The following is a 26,417-nucleotide window of genomic DNA, read 5'->3' on the forward strand; positions in this document are numbered from 1 at the left end:
TCAAGGACAGTTTCACAAACGGTCGGAGGTAATCAGAGTCTCTCCGTCTCTTCCTTGCTCTCTTATCACCTCATCTCCCTGTTTCTGTTTTCTTCTATTGTACTCTCTCCTCATTATTCAGGTCCAAGTAACAGCATTAAAGCTCTCATTATTGTACGAATTCTAAACATAGAAAGAACTCTATAAATATATTGGTTTTATTCATCTAAGTTAGAGGTTTTCAAAGTGAGAGGTGGGCCTCCCCAAAAGGGGGGGGGGGGGGAAAGTGAAAAAATATTTCATTAGTTCCTACATTAGTTATCATAATGAGGCTCCGCAGTCTCAGACTTTGAAAACTCTTGAGCTGAATGCGTAGAGATAATAGCTATATCCTCATATTCCATAACACTCATGGGAAATTATTTTTCTATCATTTTAAAGTCAGCTCTCAGACCGACAGATCCCTCTACATCCATGGATGTACCAAAGAGTTGTATTGAGCAACAATAGTCACAGAAAAAAGTAATAATAGACTAAAGTTGTAATCCACTCACGCTACACACAAACCATCCATATACTGTTGATGTTGTTGTTGTTTTTAATGCCCATACCCTTTTTTTTCACTTTGGAGTCTGTTGACACTTGTGACAGATGTAAAAGTTGACACGTTGACAGGCTTTGGTTGGAACCGCAAAGTGCTTGCATGCTTTCCCATTTTTGTTTCTACTCAGCTTTAAGTCATGATTACTGTATTATTTTGTTTTGGGGCTGCATATGAAGTTCTTCATTGTGCAGTCGCAACCAAGAAGCTCTATTCTACACTGAGAGAGACATTAGCATTGTTGATTTAAAACATGCTTTTGATGCCGTCTGAGCAGTGTGTGGAAACACATGAATAGAAATTCACCTATAAGGAAGTAACATGTCCCGCCCCAGTGGCTCCTAATCGATAGAGAATATCTGCCCGACTGCAGAGAGGAGGATTACATTGTTTGTGTGTTGGTGAGAGTGTGTTCCACATCGTATTTGCTAAGCTGAAACGATTTCTCAGAGACTTCAAAGACTCGTGTTGTAATCGGAGCTCCCACATTGCATTGGAGCCAGTTTCATATACGTTTGACAACTGGACCTTTAGATGCTTCAGGCTTTTTTATCAAGCTCGGATACTGAAAACAATGTAACTACTCTACAATGTGTTGAGATCTAGAATACATGTGCTATAGATGGAGAAGACGTTTTACAACAGCACTTCTCCTCCATTCCTTCAGAAATGATCAATGAATGATGTTTTAAATTAGGACATTATGTTCTGTTGATGGCCTCCTTCATGTGTGGATGTGCTGTGTTACCACCATGGACAGACTGCTCACCTTTGCCTGCCAGATACTGTCTTCTCCCTCTGGACCTCTTTAGCATTTGACTAATTATGTGACTACATAAATGACCTAATGCCCAGACAGGCTATACATTGTTTAATTTCCCCTGTGTGTTCATTGGCAGACAACATTGTAGGAGGGGAAACTATGCCTGAAAAGATTACATTTTGGAGTTCGACCACCAAGCATGGAGAGGGTTGTACACGATTCAGGGTTGTATGAGAGCATGAAATTCTCCATCTAAGGTTATAATATGGAAATCATCAAATGTGGAGTTATAAAGTTTCCAAATGAAAATAGCAATATGATTTTGCACATATTGATGTTAAATAAGACGCCCTCTCTAATTAAAAATAATTGTCATGCCCTATGTTTTACTCATAATGCAACTGTTATCAATATTGCTATTAACAATGGGTACAACTTGGTTTATGTCACTTCAGATGATTCATCCACAAAAAAATGATTGGCTGACTCTGTAGTTCCCCTCTGCATTTTAGCATCTTTCAGCTCCTTGTTTTGATTTCATTTTCCTTTTCTGATGCAAGGGTCCAAGGACAGAGGATGCCGTGTGCTGTACAGATTGTGAAGCCCTCTGAGGCTAATTTGTGATTTGTGATATTTGGCTATACAAATAAATAAAGGAATTGAACTGCCTTGAATTGAACTTTACTGGTTCAGTCTTACTATCTTTCTAAATTATCGAGTTGGTTTCGGCTTGTTTTCAGAGTATTCGGGATATCATGATTTAAATATGGTTTTGCCATATTGTGATTTGAGAGGGTCAAAATAACAAATGACAAATTAAATATCAATGCGTTTTATCATAGTACGGATGTGTCCTCTACTAGTTGCAGACCATATGGTTTCAGGAAGAGGTACGCTACTGTAGCCCCTCCATTGCCCTGCAGTTTTCATGGAGACAGGTAAACTAGTACATTAGCTTATCGCGCAAGCCAGCTGGGGCAACACAGTATGCTACACATGCACACACTGACACACACACACACTCCGACTGCATATCTCTGTTTGACAGACCTATAAAATCCATGCTTTATTTTTAGTACAATGCCTTATCTGACTTTCCTTATAATCCGCACACATTGGTGAAACTTTTAAAAAGGTGAGAGGTCAATTGCAAGGAGACGGAGACATGACTATGTTGCTGCAGAACTTCATTCATTATTCAGATGGGCCTGTCAGCGAGAGAACAAGAAGACAGAGTGGTGTGAGGCCGCATGGTCACCCGCAGAGGAAAACAGTTTCCAGAGAGTTAGACATTAGAACCCAAAGCAAATGTGTGCTAAAACGACTTCCTAAGCTACAGTTGCAGACCACACCAAGGTTTTCATCGCTCACTCTGCAGGCTGAGACTGAAAAGGTCAGTTTCAGCCCCCCGTACAGGAATGACAGGCATGACTGAATAATGCAATGAAATTCTGTCGTCAGTACAATGCATTTTCTGACAGCAGATTTGTTTTCTGTCGAGCCTCAATCTATGTAATCCATCTCTTAGCGTTTTGCTTTACATGACACTGCTCTCTAATGTTGCTCTTCTGGCTTTTTACCCAAACTCAAGTGCTCCATGTGCTTTACTCTGCATGTCATCAAATGGGGATAGCAGAACAAAAAGATGGCTCATGCATTTTTAATCATTTTCCTTTGTCATGTACACCTCATCCCAGGGTCACTTAAGCGTCAAAGTAAAGAAGCACACTGTATCTGAGGAAGTTTAGAGCTTTGTCCTTTTGTTTGGCTGCAGTACCAGAGCTCAACTGATTTTCCTATACTTGCATCTACCCTTTGTCTTTGCTCCTTAATCATCCTTTGGTCATATGAGACGGTTAAAGGAGGAAGCTCAGTCTTGTTTAGTAGCTGAGTCTGCATGGTTGAAGTAAAGATTGAATTAATGCGAGTTATATTGAAGCAGTTCCCTGCCAGGAAAATTGCTTCTCTCTTGCATAGAATTTCTCCAAAAAGCTGTTTCTGAATGACTGAGCATGATTTATTCTCAGGGAAAGAAAATACGAAAAAATATATACTGTATTCACAGTTTCACTGTAACGGTTATGATGAGCATCTGTTGAATCAAGGCCATCTACTGTAGGCTTCCTATTTTAAGTGGGATAAGATGAGGGTTTAGCACACAAATTCAAACCAGCCTGTTTCTTCCTTTCAAGTCCATTAGCGTATTGTTGTGTGTGCAGAGAAGGGCTTCTTTAAAAGAAAGTGAAGAAGAAAGTGTTTAAATGATGGTAGTACCTGAGCTGCATGGTTGTTTTTACAAACAATACACACGACAAAAAGTGATTCTACAAATACACCACCACTACGAGACAGCATGTAGACGTTCAAACAACCAACTGACAACATTTTCTTGGATTTAAAATAGTAGTGGTGTTTGAAGTCCCTCCTCTCTACGAAGGCAGGAGGAGATCCACGTGTGAACTGCCGCTCACAGCGGCCACCAGACTGAGCAACAGTAAGTATTACCTGAACTTGATACAGAACCCAACACCTGAAAGCTACATGGACGAACATGGACGAGTTCAATTAACACAAGATCACCACCAGTCTCTCACTGTGGAGCAGCACGTCTGCCATGGCAGACAGGCTAAATTAAACAAAGCGTCAGGTTACAGCTATAGCATCATTTGGAACGAAGCTGGTGACACATTTACTGTGCAGTAAACATTAAAGGCTAATGGGTTTATCTAAGGTCTGCACACATTACGTGACTGAGTGAAGATGTCAGCAGGAATAGAGAGGCAGATAGGTGGGAGAAATAGCTATTGTTCTCCAGACACGTCGCAATAGCTTATGCTCTTTAGCAAATAGAGTGAGAACGAAAAGCAAACAGGGGAGCTTTGCTTAAATCCCGTCATCTGCTGTTCTCTGTGTTTTACAGCTCACATTTAGACCGAGGTGTGTGCATTCACGAATAGACAAATTAGCTTTAGATACAGTTGCGTGACTGGTGCACAATTCAAAATATACTTAGAAAATGATCCTCTGCAGCATGAAGAGATTGAGTCCATCAAGCCCCCACACAGAGCTTGTGATTATTGGTTTCTGGGGAAAGCCCCTGCAAGGTTTATAGAGATAATGCAGCTCTTGAAGTCGGGTTGGTTTGAGTGGGAGGAGAGAGGTTTCCCTGGTGTCCCCACCTTTAATGATCGTCACAGATTAAGCCAGCACAGGGAGATTAGATCTTTCCTTCACTTTGTTGTGAACCTCTCACCTTTCACCTGTGTGGACCACCTGCTGCATTAGGCATGACCAGAGCAGGGAGAATCAGTCATGGGGAGTTCATGTCCATTTCTGGATCAACGTGTCCACCTACTCTCTTTAATTCATGTGCAACAGAATAACTCAAACCAAGGCAATCAATAATGACAGAAAGCATGAAAACTGAAGATAGAGAATGTTTCTCTCTACTATTTGATGCATTTTGTATGAAAAATAAGAACCCCAGCATGAATTGACAGAGGAAACTGGGACATTGTGGTCATTTAAAAAACTACTGTCCACAGAGACATTGTGGTGTTTTGTTTTAATGGCGTTTGCACAAAGGGTTTTAGAAGGACAATGCAGAAGAAGTGTGCTTGTTAATATTATACAGGGTGTTGCCCAACCTAATGAGGCCCAGCCTGCGAGGAGTGATGAAGCCACCTTAGTATGACATCTAGCACGCAGCCCCACCAGAGTTTCTACTTTAGAACAGTAATGACACTCTTCTCCCAAGGGGCCTCTATAAATAAATACGCTGTCACACACGTACACACACACACACACACACACACACACACAGACACACATTCATGCACATAAATTGCACATTTTCCTGACCTTTCTCGTGCTTTTATTGAAACACCTTTTCTTTTTCCTATTCATTCTCCCCATGACACACACACACACACACACACACACACACACACACACACACACACACACACACACACACACACACACACATCTTTAAATAGATACATTGATGTTGTAATTTTGTTGGTTGATTGTGGCAGGCTGGAACCTTTTCATTGGACTACATCAAACTGTTTGGCAGTCGTCTAATTTCCCAACAGCAGACTGTCGGATTCACAAGTATGTTTCTTTTATAAATCAGAGGAGGGTACTGCATAGGGTTCCTTTCACACATAGGGAGACAGAAAGAGGGAGTGTGAGCGCGTGAGTGAGATAGAGAGGTTTAGTGTGAGATAGACTGGCAAGTCACTGAATGTTGTGGTTTTACAGTGCACTCAGTACCCCTCAATATAGCTGTAAGTGCTGCCATATACAGTATTTTAATATTCATTTGTAATGGTAAGCACAGAAATGTGCAAATGTCTTCAAAATATGTAGAATCCAGTGTGAACGCATGGGGATGTGAGAGAAGATCAAAGGCCACATCCTTGCAGTATTTGTTGATGGTAATTATGCGAGACTCCTGTGGTGTGCTGACTGAGGAGGAACTAATGCTCATTTGTTGTAATTACATTCCGGAGTGGTGTTTCAGAGAACTGTAGACGAGCCATACGAGACGTAGGAGATCACCTTTGTGGCACATGACTCCACAGAGGTAGTCCCTTAGGAGCAGCTGAAAGCAGTACACCTCCTCAGGTAGCTCACCTTAGACCGCAGGTGTTTCTTATTATGAAGAATCCCAGAAAGGTCCAAAGCATTTCTCTTAATACAAATGCTGTTCTTAGCATACCGCACTGCGTTACACTAAGAGCCAGTGTGTAGCTGATAGTCTGGCAGTGCAGAGTGGGTGGATTGTGTGAGTTTCAATCACTATCCCACTAATCTCCAGGCAGCAGTCCCAGGAGTCCCTGTTCTCCCCAGTCTGCTGCCAGAGCCTCAGCCTACTCGCTGCTCTCATTTCTCTCGCTCCTTCCTCCGCCTACCAGACACCAGTCACAAGCACATCACCTTACCTTTGTCTGGTGTGAGACATATAGGCCACAGAGGTATATAGGCATGTTGGTCTTAACTGGGCCAAGCAGGAAAGGTGAGAAGAGGATGTGGGCCACAGGTTGAAGGTTATGAAATGATGGAAGGTTAGTGAGCATAGATGCCAGAGGTGCAAAATGACATACTGTTTGTGGTCTGTTTCTCTGGTGTTGTGTTCATGCATGCCACTACTCCATGTTTCCTCCTCCTGTGTGTTGAAGGTCCTGTACTCTCACCACTATATTTTGCTCCCATATAATCCTCCTCTTTCTCCTGTCCACTTTAAATTAGTTTATGTAGTAATGAACACCACTGGCACAGAGCAAAGTCAGATGATACGCATCTAAAGCTGCAGGTTTCAGCTCATAACTGTTGGAAAACCATCGCCTGGCTGCCTCCACCTGTCTGTGACATCTATCTCTCAAACAAACCACCTCAGGCAACTCCATCTCCCACGAGGACAGAAGCCGAGAGTCGATGGGTTCTGTGTAAACTGAGCAGCGTGATGTAAATTGAAAGGGTTAGTGATCTGTGGGAAACTCGACTCCCATGTCGTTACATTAACACATTTTGTGGTTCCAGATGCAGCTCTGAGGACAGAAACACAGACTCAACTGGGACAGTTTGGAAAGTCTCACTGTGTGAGTGTGCCAAGTGTTGCATTCACTGGCTGCTGGATGAATTGATTAATTGTTTAATTGACCGTTCGCTAAGCCGTGCCATCTTAATTACCATCACACCTGTCAAGCTAGCTGGCAGCTGTTGATATTGACAACCGTGGCTGTCGGATTTTATAAGCTGTAGCTAGCTAACTAATTCAGCTAACATCAGCTCGATGAATTGGTTGAAAACGACGTCTCCAGCTGACCTTTTAATGTTTCCAGCTCATTTTACAACATGAATTGTGTAAAAGGGTCCTTAAATATGCAATCAATGGCTACATTACACTGTGCTAAAAGACTGAGACTAAGCTAATAGTTCCCAGGTAAACGATTTACAGGTTATGTTTGAACAGAGAAACACACAGTTAAATTAATTTCTTGGACTTTTGCTTCTGTTTTGTTTTTATTTTGGAAAGGCTGAAAAATAAGACATCATCCTCCAAATTCCACCATTACTGCAGCTCAATGAACAATGCTTCAGCATGCAGAGAAATACAAACTGTGCCAGGCATGCCGTACTGTTAATACTTACATACTGCTAAAAAAAATAACTGAAATAACTAATCATTGTAATAGACACTACCACGTGTTATATGTTATGTAAATAGGACTTGTAATTAACATTGACAGATGTCGTCCTTTATCTTTTCCATTTAAGACAGAGTGGTGATGACGACAGCATGTCCAAGTAATTTTTATCTAATTTGCGACTTTATGTAATGAACTTCCTCTCGTGGTCCGCACAGTGGGTTTGCAGCAGGGCAGAGCTTTGAGAACATGAGATGAGAAGGCTGCTCATTAGAGCCTCTTCATAAACCCTCTGCCCAGATCAGAATCAGTATTAGACAGAAGTCCCGGGGGCTTTCCCATGGAGAACTTGGCTCTGTGGATAATGCCAACAACAGCCAAATCTGCACGGATTTGCTTTCTAATCCAAGTGTGATCTCTCACTCTGTGTCTAACGCCAAAAAGTGATTACAGAGATGCTTGCAATTCTTGTTGTGAAACATACTCACTATGAACATCAAGGATTTTTCACGGAGAAAGAGATTTGGTCAATTGTTATATTGCATTCCTAATAGATTTGTAAATGAAACACCTTTTAGCCTCGTGCATAAATATATTACAGAGTATGAAATACTTAGAACAAGTCATTCATTTTATATGATGGGATCATATAAAAGGTGACAAGGATACAATCAAGAATATTTAATGGTTAAAGATGTATAAATCAATGTACATAGCTCAAATAGGAGAGCCAAGCCTTAACATTAAAGATTAAGTAATTCAGGAAGTTTGGGAACTAAGAGACGGTGCAGATGATTGTGTGTAAGTTAGATAGCTGAGGACAGCTGAGGTCCTGAGCACTGAAAGAGAATGATGAGCATATAGCGTGCTCAGTATGTACATTAGACAGGAAGGTTCAAATTGGTTTGGGAGGGGCCTGGGGAGGAATAGGAAATAAAGATTGCTTTAATGATTTAAGAGTAACCATAAAACCAGAATTAATTGCACTCAAATGGGGTGGAAGTGACCAACGAAAGTGAAGGAGATGCATTAACTGATTTGGGAATAACGTCAGGAAGAGAGGGAGAAGATGGCTGGTTAAAAAGGCCATGAAGAAATATACTGTAGGAGTGTGTTTGGAGTGTTACTGAGATGTGGCTGAGTGTCAGCGACAGCTTCTCTTATACTTTTAGGAAGGGAAGAAACTTCACTATAAATCAATGTCCCAAGAGGATCAGAAATGTGATTGTGCCACTTCACTGATCCCTTCTGGATTGTCTTTTCACTTGCAGCCCATATAAAAGTCACAGCAACAGCAGGGCAGATACTTGTCAAAATGGAAAAAGATGGTGTCTGTAACCGACAGGACACCGTGCAGCCTCTCTTTGATGCATTAAACACTACAGTAGTGCCAACTGCACGAGCAGCAGACGAGTCAGATTAGTAGATTAGCGGGAAGGAGAACAGCTGCAGTATAAAAACGGCTCCTTGATTGATTTCTAATTGATTTGTAACGAGGGGCTGCATGTGGCGAGGAACTGGAAGTGAGATCAGATTACTGAGGGTCATCTCAAATGGGTGGTAATGGAGGTGACACTGTTGAGGAGAAGGGTCAAGAGAAGCAGAGGGAGAATGGTTAAGTGTGTTTTAATCTGTGGTCAGCATCTCCATGTATGGCAGTGATTGGCCGGGCCAGCGTGCTTGACTGTCGGCCAGTTTACAGCAGGCCTGGATGGATACAGGTAGTGTGTGGAGCATCAGGCACCAGTCTGACATGTGTTTAGCAGTGAGTGGAGCTCTCCACTCGACCTCCATACCTGGGAAACTAGAACGAGAGCACATAATTAGACTTTCTTTTTTTTTAAATCATGATTTTGTCTGGCACGGTTTGATTGCACTTACCGAATTCTGACCACTTGTGTCTTTCTCTCTGCCTAACGTCTCAGCTTCAGGACCCCGATGATGGCAGCAGCATTAAACACATACTTCTATAATTAAAGGTTCTGTTCCACTTGCAAATCATGGTCACTGTCATTCTCACTTTATACAACTGGGATCTTCGGCCTTTGCAGAACGAAAGTCAGCAGTCTGCTACAGTCGATACTCGCGCTGAATCGTTCTCATTTCATGAGGGTAAGATTTAGTCTCAACACAGGGAGCAAATAATAGCACAACTGCAGCTGCTAACCCATATACTGTAACCCATATTTGTTATCTCGACATTGGCTGTATGATTTTGGCAGCAATCACCTCACTAAAAGAGAGGTGTTTGGATCATTGTGCGTGTGAAAGTCTGAAGTGGTATATGAGCTAAAAGCAAGTGTGCCGTCCTGGAAGCTTGACGCTCTATGAGGTTCTTCTCAGGTTTTATTGATTGATTTTTGTGTTGGTTCTTCCTTACTCTAACTGAGGGGCTAAGCTTTAATGTTTTTTTTTTTCCTTTCTTGCTTAAATAACACAAGCACTATGAAGCTCTTTAACACTGCTAACTATTATTTAGAGTTGTATAAATAAACTTTGAGTAGCTGATCTTGTTTTGTACCAGTAGTGGTAATTGCAGCTTTCTTCACAATTGCACTGATCCTGCTGACACCATGAAAAACTCAATTTCCCTGAGGCATCCATGTTTACGAATACACATTTCTGTGTGTGTGTGTGTGTGTGTGTGTGTGTGTGTGTGTGTGTGTGTGTGTGTGTGTGTGTGTGTGTGTGTGTGTGCGCGTGCGCGTGCACTTGTGTGGTTTAGAGCTGCAACTAACAATATTTTCTTTATCAATGAATCTGCCAATTATTTTATAATTTATTAATAAGTCTACAAACTTTCAGAAAATAGTGAATTAAAAAAAATGCTGTTTACAGTTTCCTTAAACTCAATGCGACGCCTTCAGCTGCCTTTTTGTCTGATCAACAGCCTAAAACCTCAAAACACGTCATTTATAATTGCATAAGAAAAAGGAAAGTAGAAAATTCTCACACTGGTTATGTTTGACACTTCTGCTTGAAAAATTACAAACAGAATCCTATTTGTTTCCGTCAGTCTACAAACCGGTTAATCGACAAATCATTTCAGCTCTAGTGTGAATAGTTTTGTTGGAATTTGTGGGAGGAGCTTGAACTTTTTCATTACCAACTACTAAGTATTTAATCAGAGAGCTGTGCCGGCTGAGTTTTATGAACTCACCTCACCTCTCTCTCTCTTTTCCCCCCACTGTGTGGTTCAGTATGATCACATGATTGCTTGCCTCTGTTTTCTGTGTCCGTTTTTTTGTGAATGCCGGCTTACAGCATCTGTCATGCAAACGATAAAAAGCCTCACGTCACCATGGAAACTATCAGCTGAGCTGTGTGCCACGGCAGCATCCCTTTGAGGAGATCTGCGTCCACCATGTGCTGCCGTCTGCCAGTTCATATGTGTGTTTGTGTACTTGCACCTGGTGTAAGAGTGAAAAAATGAATGTGTGAGAGAAGAAAAAGAAGACAGTGTGAACTAGGCAGAGAGGGTAAGCCTGTGTTGTCTTTCCTCCTCCGTCATTACAACATGACAATTAATCCCGCTGCATTCCGCATTGACGGAGTCAGCCCTGTTTTTGATCCCCAGTGTGCAAATCCTGGTTCAGTCATTCACGCACATCGCACGCAGCTGCCTGCCATTGTGTACATTTGCCATATGTTGTGCACGCTTTCCTTCATTATAATATCTGTCCACTCTTATTACAGCAGCACTGATAGGCCCGGTGACGTTTGCTGTAAATACCCCGTTCTTACACTTCACTGTAAACACAATGTAATGTTAAGTATAGTATGTTCCCATTCTGCCCTCTTGTTTGTTTTTGCCTGCATCGAAAGGCTCCATCACCAAAGGCAGTTATAATGAAGGTTTTATTGTTGTATCTCAGGCTCCTAAGATCAGAGTGAATGTTCATTTCTTTAAAGGTTACGTTCCTCTAAACTGTTCTTGTTGTAAATGTCAGACTCTCAGTGTCTTTCTTATTTACTTTATTTCTTTCTTACTTGGTCAAGTTGAAGGATATACAACCAATTGTGTTTTATTACTCTATTTCAGACATCGATCAACATTATTAACTTTGTTTTAAGCATTTCATTAAGGTGTTTTAGAAAGTAGGTCGCTTCTGAAGTTTCTTTTTCTGCCTGTTGCCTGAGGGCCCTTTAGTGCTTGCACATCCCGGCTGCATACATTATACACTATACGCTGCACTTCAAACATCTTTCTTCTCTTGGTCTCTTTTTGCATTATGTATCTCTGACCTTGCTTTAATACCGACGCTGAGCAGGTCTCACAGTGCCTTGGCCTCCAGAGTACAGTACAGTTGGGCAGAAATGAGCAGGACCGGGAGATATTTAGTGGACTGACGCTGTTGTAGGAGATATCAGGCTAGAGACATACTGTACAGACGGACACACACACACACACACATGCAGAGAGCTATGGTCGTCAGTGCCGGTCAGGCAGGAAGGTTTTTGATCTGCCCTTCTACTACTACTGAATCATTTAAGAGGAATCTCAGTTCACGGTGGGTGTTTCACTTCTACACAATGAAAAATAGATGCTTTTATGTTACACTTCTGCATTAAGTGTGTAAGAGGAGTATTCTTAGGTTTGATTTGCATGACGTTTTCTAAAGAAACAATTTGGACAATTTCCTTTTGCCAAAAAACGAAAAGATCTGGAGAGACTGAATCTAAAGTTGCCATGCTGTTACACTGACTTTGGGTAATTGTTGCCGTGTCGGTGCTTTTAAAAAAAAAAAGACTGAGGGACATTTCTGTATGTGTGCATTCTGTTTTCTCATCACAGATTTTTATACAAAGCAGACGATGTTGAATGGGGCACAGTGTGGGTGTAATCTGACGTTACGACTTACCATTTACAATCTTCAGACGCTTACAGAGAAATATCTTTCTATTCAGACAGAGAGGGAGATGACCGCCACTGGCGCCACATGCTTTAATAGAGACGAAGTAATAGCGAGAGAAAAGGTGCAGAAAGAGATTCCGGCAGACAGCCGGTCGTGCACCTATTTCTGCTGGTTCGCTTGGCATAAAAGTTGGAAACATCTTCTTTGTCTCATCCTCCAAGAAACACCAATGTTTTTGTAGAGATAAAACAGACAGAGCAGAGCTAGCCGTTTCCCCTGTTTCCGGTCTTCATGCTAACCTGAACCAACTAGCTGGAGCTTCATATTTGCCATACAGATCACCATACTGCCCAAAATGTCCCTTTTTTGTCTTTGTTTGAGCTCAATGTAGGCAGACTAGCCATCTCTCCCTGTTTCAATACTTATAACTATGCTAAGCTAAGCTCCTCGCTGGAATTTCATACTTAATGGATATACGAGATATTCTTAAATGTCAACAAATGTCTCGCACTGAAACTGTAGTGTGAAGCCGATATGGCATCCTATAGGAGTATGGGCAGCGACCAGGCCTCTCCGGTTTCAGGTGGTGTTCACTGTACGCAGCAGGTGAGTCTCTCCACTCATTGCTGACACCCAATCATGTCACAGGAACCAATTGTCATCTGCTTTAAATGGTAAACACAGAACAGCGGCAGGTCACCGGAGACAGGGAATTTAGTGAGCATTACTTAGCTGTCAGCAGACACCAGATCAGTTGAGGCATCGTATCGGCCTCTGTGTTGGCTCATATCAAGCTTCAGGTTGGAAATCCTCCTGTATCATATAATGAGGCTTTGCACTCTGTAGCCACAGAGAGTAAACAGCAGAGCTTGACGGCAGGAAAAACATATTGCTCTTCACAAGAACGTTGTAATGATGTGTACTTTAATGTTACTGGATTCTGTGCTTTCACTGGAACTTACTCAATCATTTTGTATTCATTTCTCTCTGACAGGTCATGAATGTCCTGGTCTGATGTAATCTCCTCACCTCTGTTTGCATCCCGGGTCATAATCTGCATTAAAGTTAGGATTGTTTTATGGCCACTGCTTCTCTTTAAGCCGCCGGTCTGTCCCCTGATGTTGATTAGTTGCTCTAATTGCAATTAAACCCAATTTGACGAGACTGATTGACATATTAATTAGGCCACGGTAACCTGGCAGCTTTCTCTACTGGTACTTCTTCTGTTGTGTAATGACCACACCAACACGTCCGTAACAAAAGATGAAAAATAAAACAATGATTTTGATGTGCACTATGCTGCCAAATGGTCTATTTCCACAGAGCTGGTGGTGATTCAGCATGATACATTCTGTTCTCGCCTGCCAACACTGCTGCCTTGCTTCAGAGTGAGAAAAGACCATAGCAACTAGAGACAGCTGGAGCTCCAGCCTGCACAAAACAAGTATCAAGAACAGTGTGTGATGCGCCTTTGTCGAGTGGAGATGCGATTGTGCTGTGAGCCATGAGTCTTTCGGGTGTGCTGCAGTTCAGGCCCACACAAGAACGCCCACTGTATATCAGGACTGTAGATGTCAGGATCACAGATGCCATACTTATTCCATTAGTAGGGCTCAGCTGTGCAGGCTGTGTGCTATTTTTCTGCAGCCTGGAGGAGACTCCCCAGCCTCATGCTCCCACAGGTTAAATAGACCGACCGGCACATGCTGCGAAGAAGACCTCAGAGTCAGCAGAGAGTCCAGAGGGGGACGGCTCACATTCATTAAAGGTTCATCACAATTCACCTCATCTGAAACATTGTTGATGGGATGGAAACAAATTTGCTCTTGTGCGTAAAAGCATTTAGTGGTAAACCCAGTCAATAAAAATGTAATGTATTTTTTTTTTAAGTATATATTTAATATGTCACAAATTTATACAAGCCAAGTTCACAACGCTACAAATACATTTTCAAACAAGTCCCAAAAAAACAACAACCTTCAAGTCAACAAAAAAATTCAGATATTTCTGATAAAACATATGTTTGGCAAATAAATATGATCTTATAACTAATCTAATACGGCCCCCACGTTAGAAGAGCCACTCTATTTGAGCAGCACATGGTGCTGAAATGAAGTCTAATAAAGTAATGAGATGAATAATATTAAATAATATAATCAATTCATATTTAACTGTAACAGATTTGTGTCAACAACGCTGCTTTCATTCAAAGGTCAAACTACTTATTGCCAAATAAGTATGAACATAAGCTGCTGTAGGCGTGTTAGCCCTCACTTACTGATATCGCTTCACTTCATATTCCCTGACTTTCAATACCTTTTCAAGGCTTTTGAGACAAACTTCAACACGTCGTACTGAACATTTCCAATTTTCTGATCATCTGTACAACAGAATATTTCATGGTTTTGTTGATCAATTTCATGAAAAATCTTAAATCATCGTGTTTGTACAATAAAACAGAAAATGGGACTCACTTTCCAATTCTGCCAAATCACACACACCTCTCATTTTCCCATATGTGCCCATTGTTATAGATTATAGAATATATACAAGTATGGTTTACACATTCATCCTGTATTAAGATGTAAACTGTATGTATGACATACACATATAGACAAAATAAATACTAGTACATTTTAAAATATACAGGGAAGTGGTAATAACTGGAAAATACTTTAATTTGTTGTCACTACTGCAGCGCCCATTCAATACGTGTGGAGTCAATCGGATGAACAGTTCTGTAGCTCTGCAGATATGGAATGACATTTCCATTGCAAAAGGGCTCAAACAGCCTTATTACAATAATAAATAATGCCTTTTCATCACATGGACTGTGACAGCAGGAGGATGCGGGGCGATTTCTGGGGATCAAGGAACAAGTTATTGTTTGAAATCAATAGTCTTACATCATGATGGTGATCTATAAGCCTCTTTGGCTCTGCCAGTAGGGAGGCTCCTGTCTGGTATTTCATTACTTAATAATCTTGGATCAGTTTTTCATTACATGAACTTATATGCCTTAAATGACTCAGATGGAGTAAGGAAGAGATCTGCAGCAGCCCAGTAAAGCATAGTTCTGCTACTGTATTCTCTAAAATATTGTAAAAAAAACAATCTTACGGATACAGGAGGGAATCTTGGCACCTGATAACCCAGCTGTTCCAGATGTTTCAGAGTCAAGGTTTTCTGTTCCAGGTGAAAAGGCCGGTGGCGATAGCACAGATGTTTTATCAGGGGGAACTGACTCTCAGCGTCAGCATTGGTTTGTACATCAGCCACAGGGGAGCAATGTCTCATATCACTTTCTCACTCTGTCACTTTTATATTATGACTTCATTTTTCATGTTGTTCCTTTTCTCAGCCGCTCATTCATGCCAAAGTTTTAAAAAACTCATCCATGTCCTTAGTGGACACCAGCCAGCCCCAATGATGAGCTTGAGTGCAGTGGTGGAAGAAATATTCATATCCTTTACATCAGTTATTAAAGTATCAGTACAATCATTTAAAATACTCCACGGCAATAAAAGTGTTTTGAGGGAAAATCACTTTTTTTCTGTAGGGTTACAAGCCAAACAATATGTTGTATTTTATAATCTTATGTGTTTTTCTTGAGGTACATTTTTTTAAAACTGAAAAGTAACTGGTACTACAGCTGTCAGATAAATTAAGAAAATGTATTTCCATTTGAAATTTAGTGGAATATATGTATAAAGTAATAAAAACTACAAAGTACCTGAAAAGTGTTCTTAAATACTGTGTTTGAGTAAATGTACTTACTTTCCACTGTAATTATTGTTATTTATATACCTTACTATCTAGTTAAGGAACCTTTTATTGAATTATATCCCTTACTCTTAAAAGCAATCATTAAAATCATTGTTTGCTAATAACAAAGAAGACATCAGTGCGCACACAATGATCTGCGTCTGTGTGCCTCATCATTTTAACACCACCTTCACACTTCTGAAAGGACACATCATAGCCGCAAGCTCAGTCATCCGTCTCCCCGTCACCTCCTCAGCACAGGGTAGGCACATGCTCCCCCCGATAGAGATAAATATATATATATATATATATATATATATATATATATATATATATATATATATATATATATATATATATATAGGCTTAAAGGTGGGTCAGAAAAGCTTGGCAGCCAAGGTGATATGAGGCAGTTGAGGCAGCGGGCACATCTGTGTGAGACACAGGGGGTCTAGTCAATTTGGGAGATTCTTTGTCTGGTTTAGAAACAGATGGGGAAGTTGTACCGGGGACACTTATATAACTAGAAACCGCTCATTGCTTCTCAAACGGAATGTGATGTAAAGTAATCATTTGTAAAAAGGCCCGTTATCATCGCTCCTACTTATTCATTGTTCCTCTTTATTGTTGTATATTTGTCATCTTTTCATATCAATTTGATCTTTTTCAAGCGCTCTCATTTTAGGCTCAACACCTGTGAACAATGTGTGTATAAATTACTAAATGATAAAATGCTTTACAAAACTAAAACTGAATAAAACTAAAATAAAAAACTTTTCCGCCAAACCATAATAAAATGAATGGAAAACAAAATTTGAATTTTACAGTATTTAGGAAAACTAAGCATCAGTGAAAGACCGCTGACCTCTCAGAGCTTACGTCTGTGGTTACTGCTGCTGCTCTCTTGAGTCAAATCTGTTCCGTCTCTTATGCCATCATTTGGGACAGGTAATGTCTACATTTCTGGTATTTACAGTAAAGGCTGTTGCTTGTTGTTTTACTAAGTTAAAACCCCTGCAGATGGGTTAGTCATTACAAACTCATGCTGGCAAATATTGTTTGAAAACGCAGACCTGTATTTTAACTATTGTGTCTAAGTAGGGACATGTTTGACTTTTACATGTTTTACTTTAAAAAATGTTTACAAGGTCAGGACAGTGTTAATGTAAATGTCAGCCTCAGCTGCTATATATAATAAGCCTAAACTGTGAAGCCAAAATACAGACCCACGGACCCTTGAGGACAAAAATGTCCCCATTGATACTCATTAAAACAACGTTTGATCCAACTGCTATGACAGCATTCAATCATGCATTTTATTATATCAGGCTTTCAATCTACAGCCCTGGCTTTACCTTTTGTTCATGTTTATCCTATGGGGCTCACACATGCTTGTCCCTGGTTTCCACTAGGGTTATTGTAGCTGTATTATGAAGCGCTGCAGGATTTGATGCAATGTATCAAAATGAATGTTGTTGCAAATCATTGACATATCCCAGACAGCGGACTTTTTAATATACAGGAAATAATTACATTTTTGTGTGGGGGGGTTCATTTAAAAAAAATTGGCATTATGAAAACAAGCATTTAAAGTTAATGAAAAGATCTGACTCTGTGAAAGTGGAAAATACTATTATTATAGCCTAATTTTATGGCGGTTTTTGACTCTAATATTTTTTCTTTTAAGGACATCAGAGCAGCTTTTTAACGTGAGGCACAAAGGTTGAATTCTGGTGGAGATTCAGAACTTTTTAAAGATGCTAAATATGTCATTTTGAATATTTTGAATATTTCCATTTGATGGAAAAGTGTAGCCATAAAAAAACCTTTTGGGTTTCTCCAACAAAGAGTTGGAACAACCCAAACAGAATAAGTAATATTGTCGGTGTGGATTTTAAAGGATGAGTCTGGTGATATTAAATATTTTCTCACTTTCAACAAATCCCATAAAAAGACTAAAACCATCAATGAATGTATCAGTTTGAAAGTATTGTTTGTGAAGTTGAAACCTGATACAGCTTATTTCTTTGAGCCATAGATCTCAATCTAAAAACGATTGAAAACACATAACTGAACTATATTGTTACACTAGTTAACAAGGCCGCCCTAATACTACGTAAGGGTAAACTGTATGCTAAGGAGTTAATTGTCATTAGTTTATATAAAAGGGCAGCAGGTGAGAATAGTTTCATTGCACCTCGGTCCCCGTGTGGAACTTTCCAAGAAGGTGATAGTAACCCTGGGGAGGAAGTGTTTGCAGCTGTAAAGGGCTTCTCAACTTTGTTTACTGGCAGCGTAATTCTATCCATCTTTTCCATTGAAGTATTAGGTTAAAACAAAAACCCTGACACTGCATCTCACAGAGGGAACTACAGCAGAACCACAACAGACTCTGTAGGAGGAAGGTCAGCTGTCAGCGCACAAAGCCAGACAACATGTATTGGCAAATCACAGAAGTGGTAATACAATAACAGGATTAGAGATATCACCCTGCACTCAACATGCCAAGAGGAAATAAAGTGAGTGAGTCACTAAGTGTAACAATACCTCCATTGATTCAGTTCATAGTGGGGAAAAGGGAAAACCCAGTAAAGATGAGGAGGAGTTTGTAAAACAGTGTCATTACAATTACATACACAAATCATACTTGCACACTCACATCACATTGACTAACCAAGGAAACTCACAAGTTTCAGCAGCAAGGCTTAGACTGGTTTGCCACATTCCCTCTGTGTCACAGATTTGTCAGAGTGCTGAGTGTCCTCAGCAGACGCTTCTCTCTCCCTCTGTCTGTATCTCTGTGGTGAGATCACATCCCAATAAATCTTCTCTCTGGATGACCCCGGTTTGGAGTACTCTCTGTGTGGGAGGGAAAAAAGGTGAGTAAGAGAAAGAATTTGATGGGAGGTTGAGCTGGTCATGCTTTGGTTGTTCTCCAAACACACTACACACCTAAGTTCAGTTTCAAATGCTGTCTTTTGTATTCAGCATGATTTATTAGCGAAGCTCAGGCCTAGTCAGTGCATCAACATAGATTTGTGTTGATCTGACGAGTGTGGTTTCCACCAGATGGTCCATTTTAGATCTGAGGCTCAGTAGTCAAAGCCTCTTTGTCTTTAGCAATGTTGCTGCTCAATCAATGGTACAATTTTCCTTTTCCAACCTCTGCAGACTTTGCAGTGTCTGATAATCTGACCTCTACATCCCCAACTTTACTGATGGTAATGTTAGTAACAAGACATCTACCTCTAATGGGTTCTATTTGAGAGTTTTCATCCATCACTTTGGTCTCAAGGGATCCAGACCGGGAGGCAGGCTATTTCAGGGATTGCTCCGATAGAGTTTACATTTTTCGTTTGCCATTTAATTTACTACACTCTCACAGCTGAACTATTTGGCTGCTGAAGTTGAAATGCCTTTCCTCTGGCCTTTCTCCTGTCCTCTCTTACCTCCACCACAGCAGGGCGTCTCTGCTTTTAGTCCCTCTCTCCTCAAAGGCCAAGGTAGACGTGCAAGTAGTCACCTGTCAAGATCAATTCAAGTTTATGGCCGCTGATTGGCGCCAGGGAATAATCCTGCTCACCACTGGCCTGGGACACAGCCTCCACAGTGACCTTGTGATGGATTTCACACCGACTCTGGGACAGGAATAATAGGAGTGGCACACCTACACACCCACAACTGTGCAGCCTTCTTAATCACCAGGACGGTGATGAGACCCTATTGTACTCAGCAGATTATATCTTTAGTAAGTGGCTCAATGCTTCAGAGGTCTCCAGTTGTCTCTCAGGCAGGCTCATTGGTCATGCATGGTGTGCTCTGTAAAAACAAGTAATACATTGTGGTCTTCTTGTAGCCTTGGGCGTTGAAGGATTGAAGCACACTGTATAGAAACGGAGAGACGGCGAAGTGTGACAGAGGTTTTAAAAATGTATCAATTCAATCTCAAACTCTCTCGTCTCCGTCCTTCACTGTCTCTCTCTGTGATGCATGTCATGACTTGAAGAGAAAGAACAAAAACATCTGCCCCCGAGATCGCATTAGCTCCGACCCCATTTCTTTCGAAATGCTGACATGACATCGGAGAAAGTAGCCAGAAAGTGAAATGGGCCGTGAACAAATATCATCAGTAAATGCCATCGCTAGTTGGGATATTTTAGTCGTTTCTGAAATGCAATTTCGTGTCTCAAATGGAATCGCCCCGCTTTGACTCATTGAAATGGCGTTTCTCACGGGACTGACCTTCTTCCTCTGACATTGTTAAAGCACTATTTTCACTTTGATGGAGCGTTTTAACTTTCAGCATGTAGTTCAGGGGCAACTGCTAACTTTATCTCCACTGGTCACCGTCACATCCGGGCCTTTCATATACCTTTTAACATTGCAAATCACAAAGAGGCCAAGTGAGTGATGCATGGTGTGGAAATACCACCAGGAACTATTTTTCCTTGTTTAATGTAAGTATAATTGTCAAAATGAAAGTTTAAAGTCTGGTACAAACTTATGAGAAGGAACCTCTCACAAAAACAAAACAGATGGCTTCAGAGTTATTGCATGTTCCGTGCGGTCTTTTGATCGTTTCAGTCTCGACCATCATCAGTTCAGCGATGTGCTGATGATGAAGCGTTGGCTGCTTGTTTCACAAAGATTAAAAGATTGAACAAGCAATTAGTCTGAAGCCATCCATATTTTGTATGCACATACTAATAAGTTCTTTGTATTTGTCAACCAACACACACTCACACTTTATAAAGTGAGCTGTTTTTCAAGGTGACCCTCAAGAGAACTTTATAAACTACAAATTACTGAACAGGACTGTGTCTACAGCCTTGCTGGCAGAGAGGCACAGCGATACTTTGAACTAAATGCTAACATGCTTACAGTGATAATGCTAACATGCTGATGTTCAGCAGGTAGTCATTACCATGCCCCCCGTCTTCATTTAGGCTGTTAGCATGCTAACATTTACTGGTATGTGCAATAAAAGTATTGCGCAAATTAAAATATTGACCTGATGATGGTACTAAATGAAAAATCAGGGGATCACCAAAGTTTGCAGGATTCATCCTCTGAGGACCTTAAACATGTGCACAAAATGTCATGATAATCCATCCAATATTTGTTGTGATATTTCAGTTTAGATTGACAGGCATTGCTACCCCTAGGAAAAAGAAGGGTATACAGGACCGGGGTATATTCCGTAGACGTTACTATGTATTCATCAGTATTTTTCACTGTTTTCTTCCGTTTTTTGTTTTCCAGATCCTGGCAATTATCTCCATCTTCTTCATTGTGTTGTCTACCATCGCTTTGTCTCTGAACACCCTTCCAGAGCTGCAGGGCACAGATGAGTTTGGTCAATCCACAGACAACCCGCAACTGGCCCATGTGGAAGCTGTGTGTATTGCCTGGTTTACTATGGAGTACCTGCTTCGCTTCGTCTCCTCCCCCAACAAGTGGAAGTTCTTTAAGGGTCCGCTGAATATCATCGACTTGTTGGCCATCCTGCCCTACTACGTCACCATCTTTTTGACAGAATCCAACAAGAGTGTGCTGCAATTTCAGAATGTCCGCCGTGTGGTTCAGATTTTCCGGATCATGCGGATCTTGCGTATTTTGAAGCTGGCCCGTCACTCCACAGGCCTTCAGTCTCTGGGCTTCACTCTCAGGAGGAGTTACAATGAGCTGGGCCTGCTTATCCTTTTCTTGGCCATGGGCATCATGATATTCTCCAGTCTGGTGTTCTTTGCCGAAAAGGATGAAGAGGACACAAAGTTCAAAAGCATCCCAGCTTCTTTCTGGTGGGCTACCATTACTATGACAACAGTAGGCTATGGCGATATCTACCCAAAAACTCTGTTGGGAAAGATAGTTGGAGGATTGTGCTGCATTGCCGGAGTACTGGTGATAGCCCTGCCTATCCCCATTATTGTGAATAACTTCTCTGAGTTCTACAAAGAGCAAAAGAGGCAGGAGAAAGCCATCAAAAGAAGGGAGGCTCTGGAGAGGGCAAAGAGAAATGGCAGCATTGTTTCTATGAACATGAAAGATGCATTGGGCAACAATGAAGAGATCATGGATATAATGGTGGAAAATACTGATGAAAAAACGGAGAAGATGCATGATAATCATGTGACTCCTAGTGTGCAGAAAGGGACACCCAAACTCAGGTCACATATGAGCCCCAGCAAGACCCTCGAATCAAGCTACCAAGAGCAGGCCAAGCCCTCTAGCAGCCCTCAGCATCTTAGCGCACGGAAACTGGAGGAGATGTACAATAACCTGGCCAAGGCCCAGTCACATACCAACCTCAACAGCAAGGAAAAGGGCCCACCATCCAAAGCAGTTAGGCGGAGAGCAGAAATAGAGATGGGAAGCATCACCGCTGAAGCCATCACAAGCAAAGCAGAAACAGTTGCAGACATGAGAAGCATGTCCAGCATTGACAGCTTCATCAGCTGCACCACTGACCTCCCTGAGAGCTTTCGCTTTTCCCACAGCCCCGTCAGCAGCATGCCAGGGAAGGTCAGCACTCACCCCAGCCTGGAGCCCACTTTGGAGAGTGAGCATGAAGGATCCCAGGGTACCAATACACCCCAGACAGGACGAGGCACCAAGCTCGGCCCGTATGCCGACAGTCCCAGGGCTCTGCGCTTCAACAACCCACTCAAAAGCCACTCTCTCAAGGTCAACTTCAGAGATGGGGAGGATTTAGGGACAGGGGCCCTCTCAGACAGCTCGTCAGTCCAGAGCCCTGAGGAGTCCGTCTATACAACTGCCAGAAGTAGGACACCCAGCAAGAGCCCGGAGAATTTACTGCCCAGCAGCCTCTTCACATTCCATGATGCATCCATCAATAAATTCATCGACGCTGACACAGATGAGGAGGAGCACCTGCATGATGGTTCAAGCATCAATCCCTCCCAAAGACTCCTGAAAAGAGCAAGCCCCAGGTTTCACTCCAGCTTCCAGCAAGGGGCCAAGGAGGGCCTGCAGACGAAGCTGGGGAACAGCACACTGCCGGCAGAAGGGCAGGAGAACCATGTGGCTCAGGAACTACAACCACTTCAGGGAGAGAAGGGTCACTCTAACACTTAAAAAGGTACAATAAGGGAGAGGCCGTGAAGGAAACAAACAGGAGATGAGGAAGCAAAAAGGGAAATTTAAGAAGCACAGGGAATTTAGCAAAACTGAACTTCCCAAAAATATGAAAAGGCACTGAAAACATTTGCAGGAACATTTGAAGAATTTCATTGAAAAATGCTTCTGTCATGGAAATAGCTGTGGACAATGGGAAAGATGTTTGTGTTTTACTCTCGAGCTTTTTCTAAGACTCCTGAATTAATCACTTTAGCAGAAGACTCTGATCTAAGAGGTTTTTAAAAAATGGCAAGGAATGCCCGTCTGATCGTTTTTACTATTTATACATTTATTTTAGTCCAGATAGACATATATAAATTCCAGCCTAGTTGTAAGAGTAAAGGATATCATTTTTATAAGCAAAATCCTATTTTCTGACATCTGGATAAAGCAACTATAACAAAAGCTGTCCAGTTCGTAGCAAACCAGAGAAAGCATTGAAACATGGCTCTGCAAGATGGGAAACTCACTCAGCTGTGGTTCATATAACTTTGTTGTCTTGTGAAGAGGGAACTTACGTGTCTCTTTAAGTTATCAGTTAATGTATAAGTGTATAATTATGGCATTACAAAAGCAACAGTGTGTTGGATAAATATACAGTTTGCTTCCTTTAACTTCCTTCCTCAAAACTGGCCTTAGTTGTGTTGTGTTTGTGTTTGTATGAGGGAGAAAGAGCCACAGACAGACAGCACATACATACATACATACATACATACATATATAAATATATATATTCACAGTATATTTATTGTTATGTAGCGTTCTTGATCTCTTAAGTGTGACCTTGAGGAGAAAGTATTTGTGTCTAAGTTTATTGTCTTGCTGGTCTATATTCTTTCCTTCTTGTGCCCGACGGCTGGCAAGAGAGAGCACCTTAACATGATAATTATCTTTACTGTGAACACAGAAATAAAAAAAACCTCTTTATCCTTCTTTGTATTGGTGTAATCAGTTTTAATCTGGAGAAAATCTAGAAGTCTTGTGTGTTGTTTCAAAACTTTCTCAAAAGGTGTCATCCTTCCTGTTGTAGCTGACAGACTGAACTTCACATAAAATGAGCATCACTATAGCTGGAAGGAGTGTGATTATTGTACATGTACAACTACACAAGCAGAATATTACAAAAAGCACACATTTATTGTACAAGGAAGAGAATGAAAATGTATATTTTTATGATATATTTCTAAAAGAATGGACTTTTAGACAAATATACTGTGCTAATCTCGTAGTTTTGAATTTCGATATGTGTACGGCATTATTTTGATGGAGTTGCATTTGTTAGACAATATACTGTAGTAGACGACTTTGTATTGTTTGCCACTGTCTCCTGTATGTCCCTCTATCCTTTGTGCAATGTGAAGAACCAAAGAATCATTCTTTCTGATAACTCGTACAGATGATGGTACATTTTACTGTTTTCTCTCCAAAATGTAAGAAATTGAAGCATTCCTTTTTTAGATCTGACATATTTCAGGGAACCATGCTTGCTCATTCGGTACAAACATGTATGCAGACGAGAGGACTGGCCTCTTCAGAGGAAAGCTGTTGACGGGGGAATGAAAAGAGAGTCTGGACGGTAAATGAAGAGGGAACACAGCACTTTTACATCCATCCCGAAAGCTAATTTGATTATTTACACACTGTGAATCTCGGCAAGATGTTTGCTTCCAGGGATCCAAAACATTACGCTCATACGAGTTCACATGACATCTCTTAGAAAACATAAAGCCATTTCAGCTCAAGCACACAAACAGCATGGAGGCACCTCATATGTCTGTAGGCCGCTGTAGTTCAACCAAAACTCCTGTTCCAGCTTTTCTGTCTGCACCCGACCTGGGTGTTGATCATCTGATGCGCTCGTGCTCTTTATTACATTACTCATGCAAGCATGGTGTTATAGCATTATTAACTTTACAACATAACATGCGAGCATGCTACAAAAGCATCTATTTTTAGTGGTGGAACTTTACCCTTAAAGAAATAGAAGTATTTATGCTGTATGGTTGTTTGCAATCTTTAGACATAATGCGAGATAGATATTTCCGTGCCTTTGCTTTTTAACATACGCCTGACCCACACACTGAATCACGGTCTAATGGAGCCCAAATGACTATTAAACAAACTGTACAGAAAGTAAACACACAGAGAACTGGGTCATTATGCTGTCAGACATATTGCTGACATATGCTAATAGAAGATAATAGCCTGATTACAACTGACATCCCCAATGATTGCTGTAGCGCTTTGCTTCTTCACCTCAAATTCAGCTTCTTAATACACACAGGCTGATCATTCCAAACATTGTCTGTGGGCTGTCTCTTTTAAAGCATTCCCTCAGACAGGACAATCGTCATCACGCTTTGTGAGAAAGTTACGCAGCCAGATAATGCACACTCATGCACTGGGGTGTGTTTTTCCATTCCCAGCACCGGCATTGTGCTCGAGTCTTTTGTGCATAATGACGTTGGGTTGCAACATCCTTTTGAGGATGTGTTGATTTCTGTCATTCTATAAATATCATCCTGGGTATGCAAAAGAAGAGCCTGGTGCAGAGGGAAAGTTTCAGTTACAGCAGTCATGGAGGAACAAACTTTGTTTGTTCCTCCATGACTGGTAAAAAGGGGGGCTATGGAAGCTTACGGGAAACTATACAAACAGTCACTGGTGTGTGGGATTTGTAACAGCCAAGCCCTTAAAACTGCATGGTAATGATGTCAAAATGACAAATGGTCGTATGACTTTCACTAATGAAGGCATGAGAAACACAAAAATGACTAGATAGATAAAAAGGGAGGGCGTAAAGATTCATTAACATTCATCACACAACAGTCAGACATGCAGTAAATACTGAAAAATATCGTCATAGTGGACTAACTTCCAAACAAGCCACAGTCTATTTAAATGGGCACAAGTCTTTCCTTTGTTGGATGAACGTTAACAATGTCAAGATTGCTTTTTATATATTTTTTCTTGTTTTCTGATCTGCACTTTATTGATTTTTCTGTATTAAATCCTCTGCTTTCTAGTAACCATGCAAATAAAATGTCAACATACAAAGGTTCAAACACACTTTCCATAAGCACAAGGTATAATATCATTAAGTATCGATCTCATTTTATTTAAGCACAATAAGCCACACTAGAGCTTTAAGCCAAATA

At 41.0% G+C, this 26,417-nt stretch overlaps 1 protein-coding gene across 1 annotated transcript in view; it reads left to right on the forward strand.

The window, feature by feature from the left end:
- Positions 1–23,217, forward strand: part of LOC142970728 (potassium voltage-gated channel subfamily B member 1-like) — a 28,333-nt gene extending 5,116 nt beyond the window's left edge. Inside the window, exon 2 of the mRNA XM_076111148.1 lies at positions 21,382–23,217. Coding sequence (XP_075967263.1) covers positions 21,382–23,217 — 1,836 coding nt within the window. The remainder of the gene's footprint in view (positions 1–21,381) is intronic.
- The last annotated feature ends 3,200 nt before the right edge of the window (positions 23,218–26,417 follow it).

Source organism: Anarhichas minor, unplaced genomic scaffold (assembly GCF_050575085.1).
Source record: "Anarhichas minor isolate MPS153535 unplaced genomic scaffold, ASM5057508v1 ptg000043l, whole genome shotgun sequence".
NCBI classification, from domain to species: Eukaryota; Metazoa; Chordata; class Actinopteri; order Perciformes; family Anarhichadidae; genus Anarhichas; species Anarhichas minor.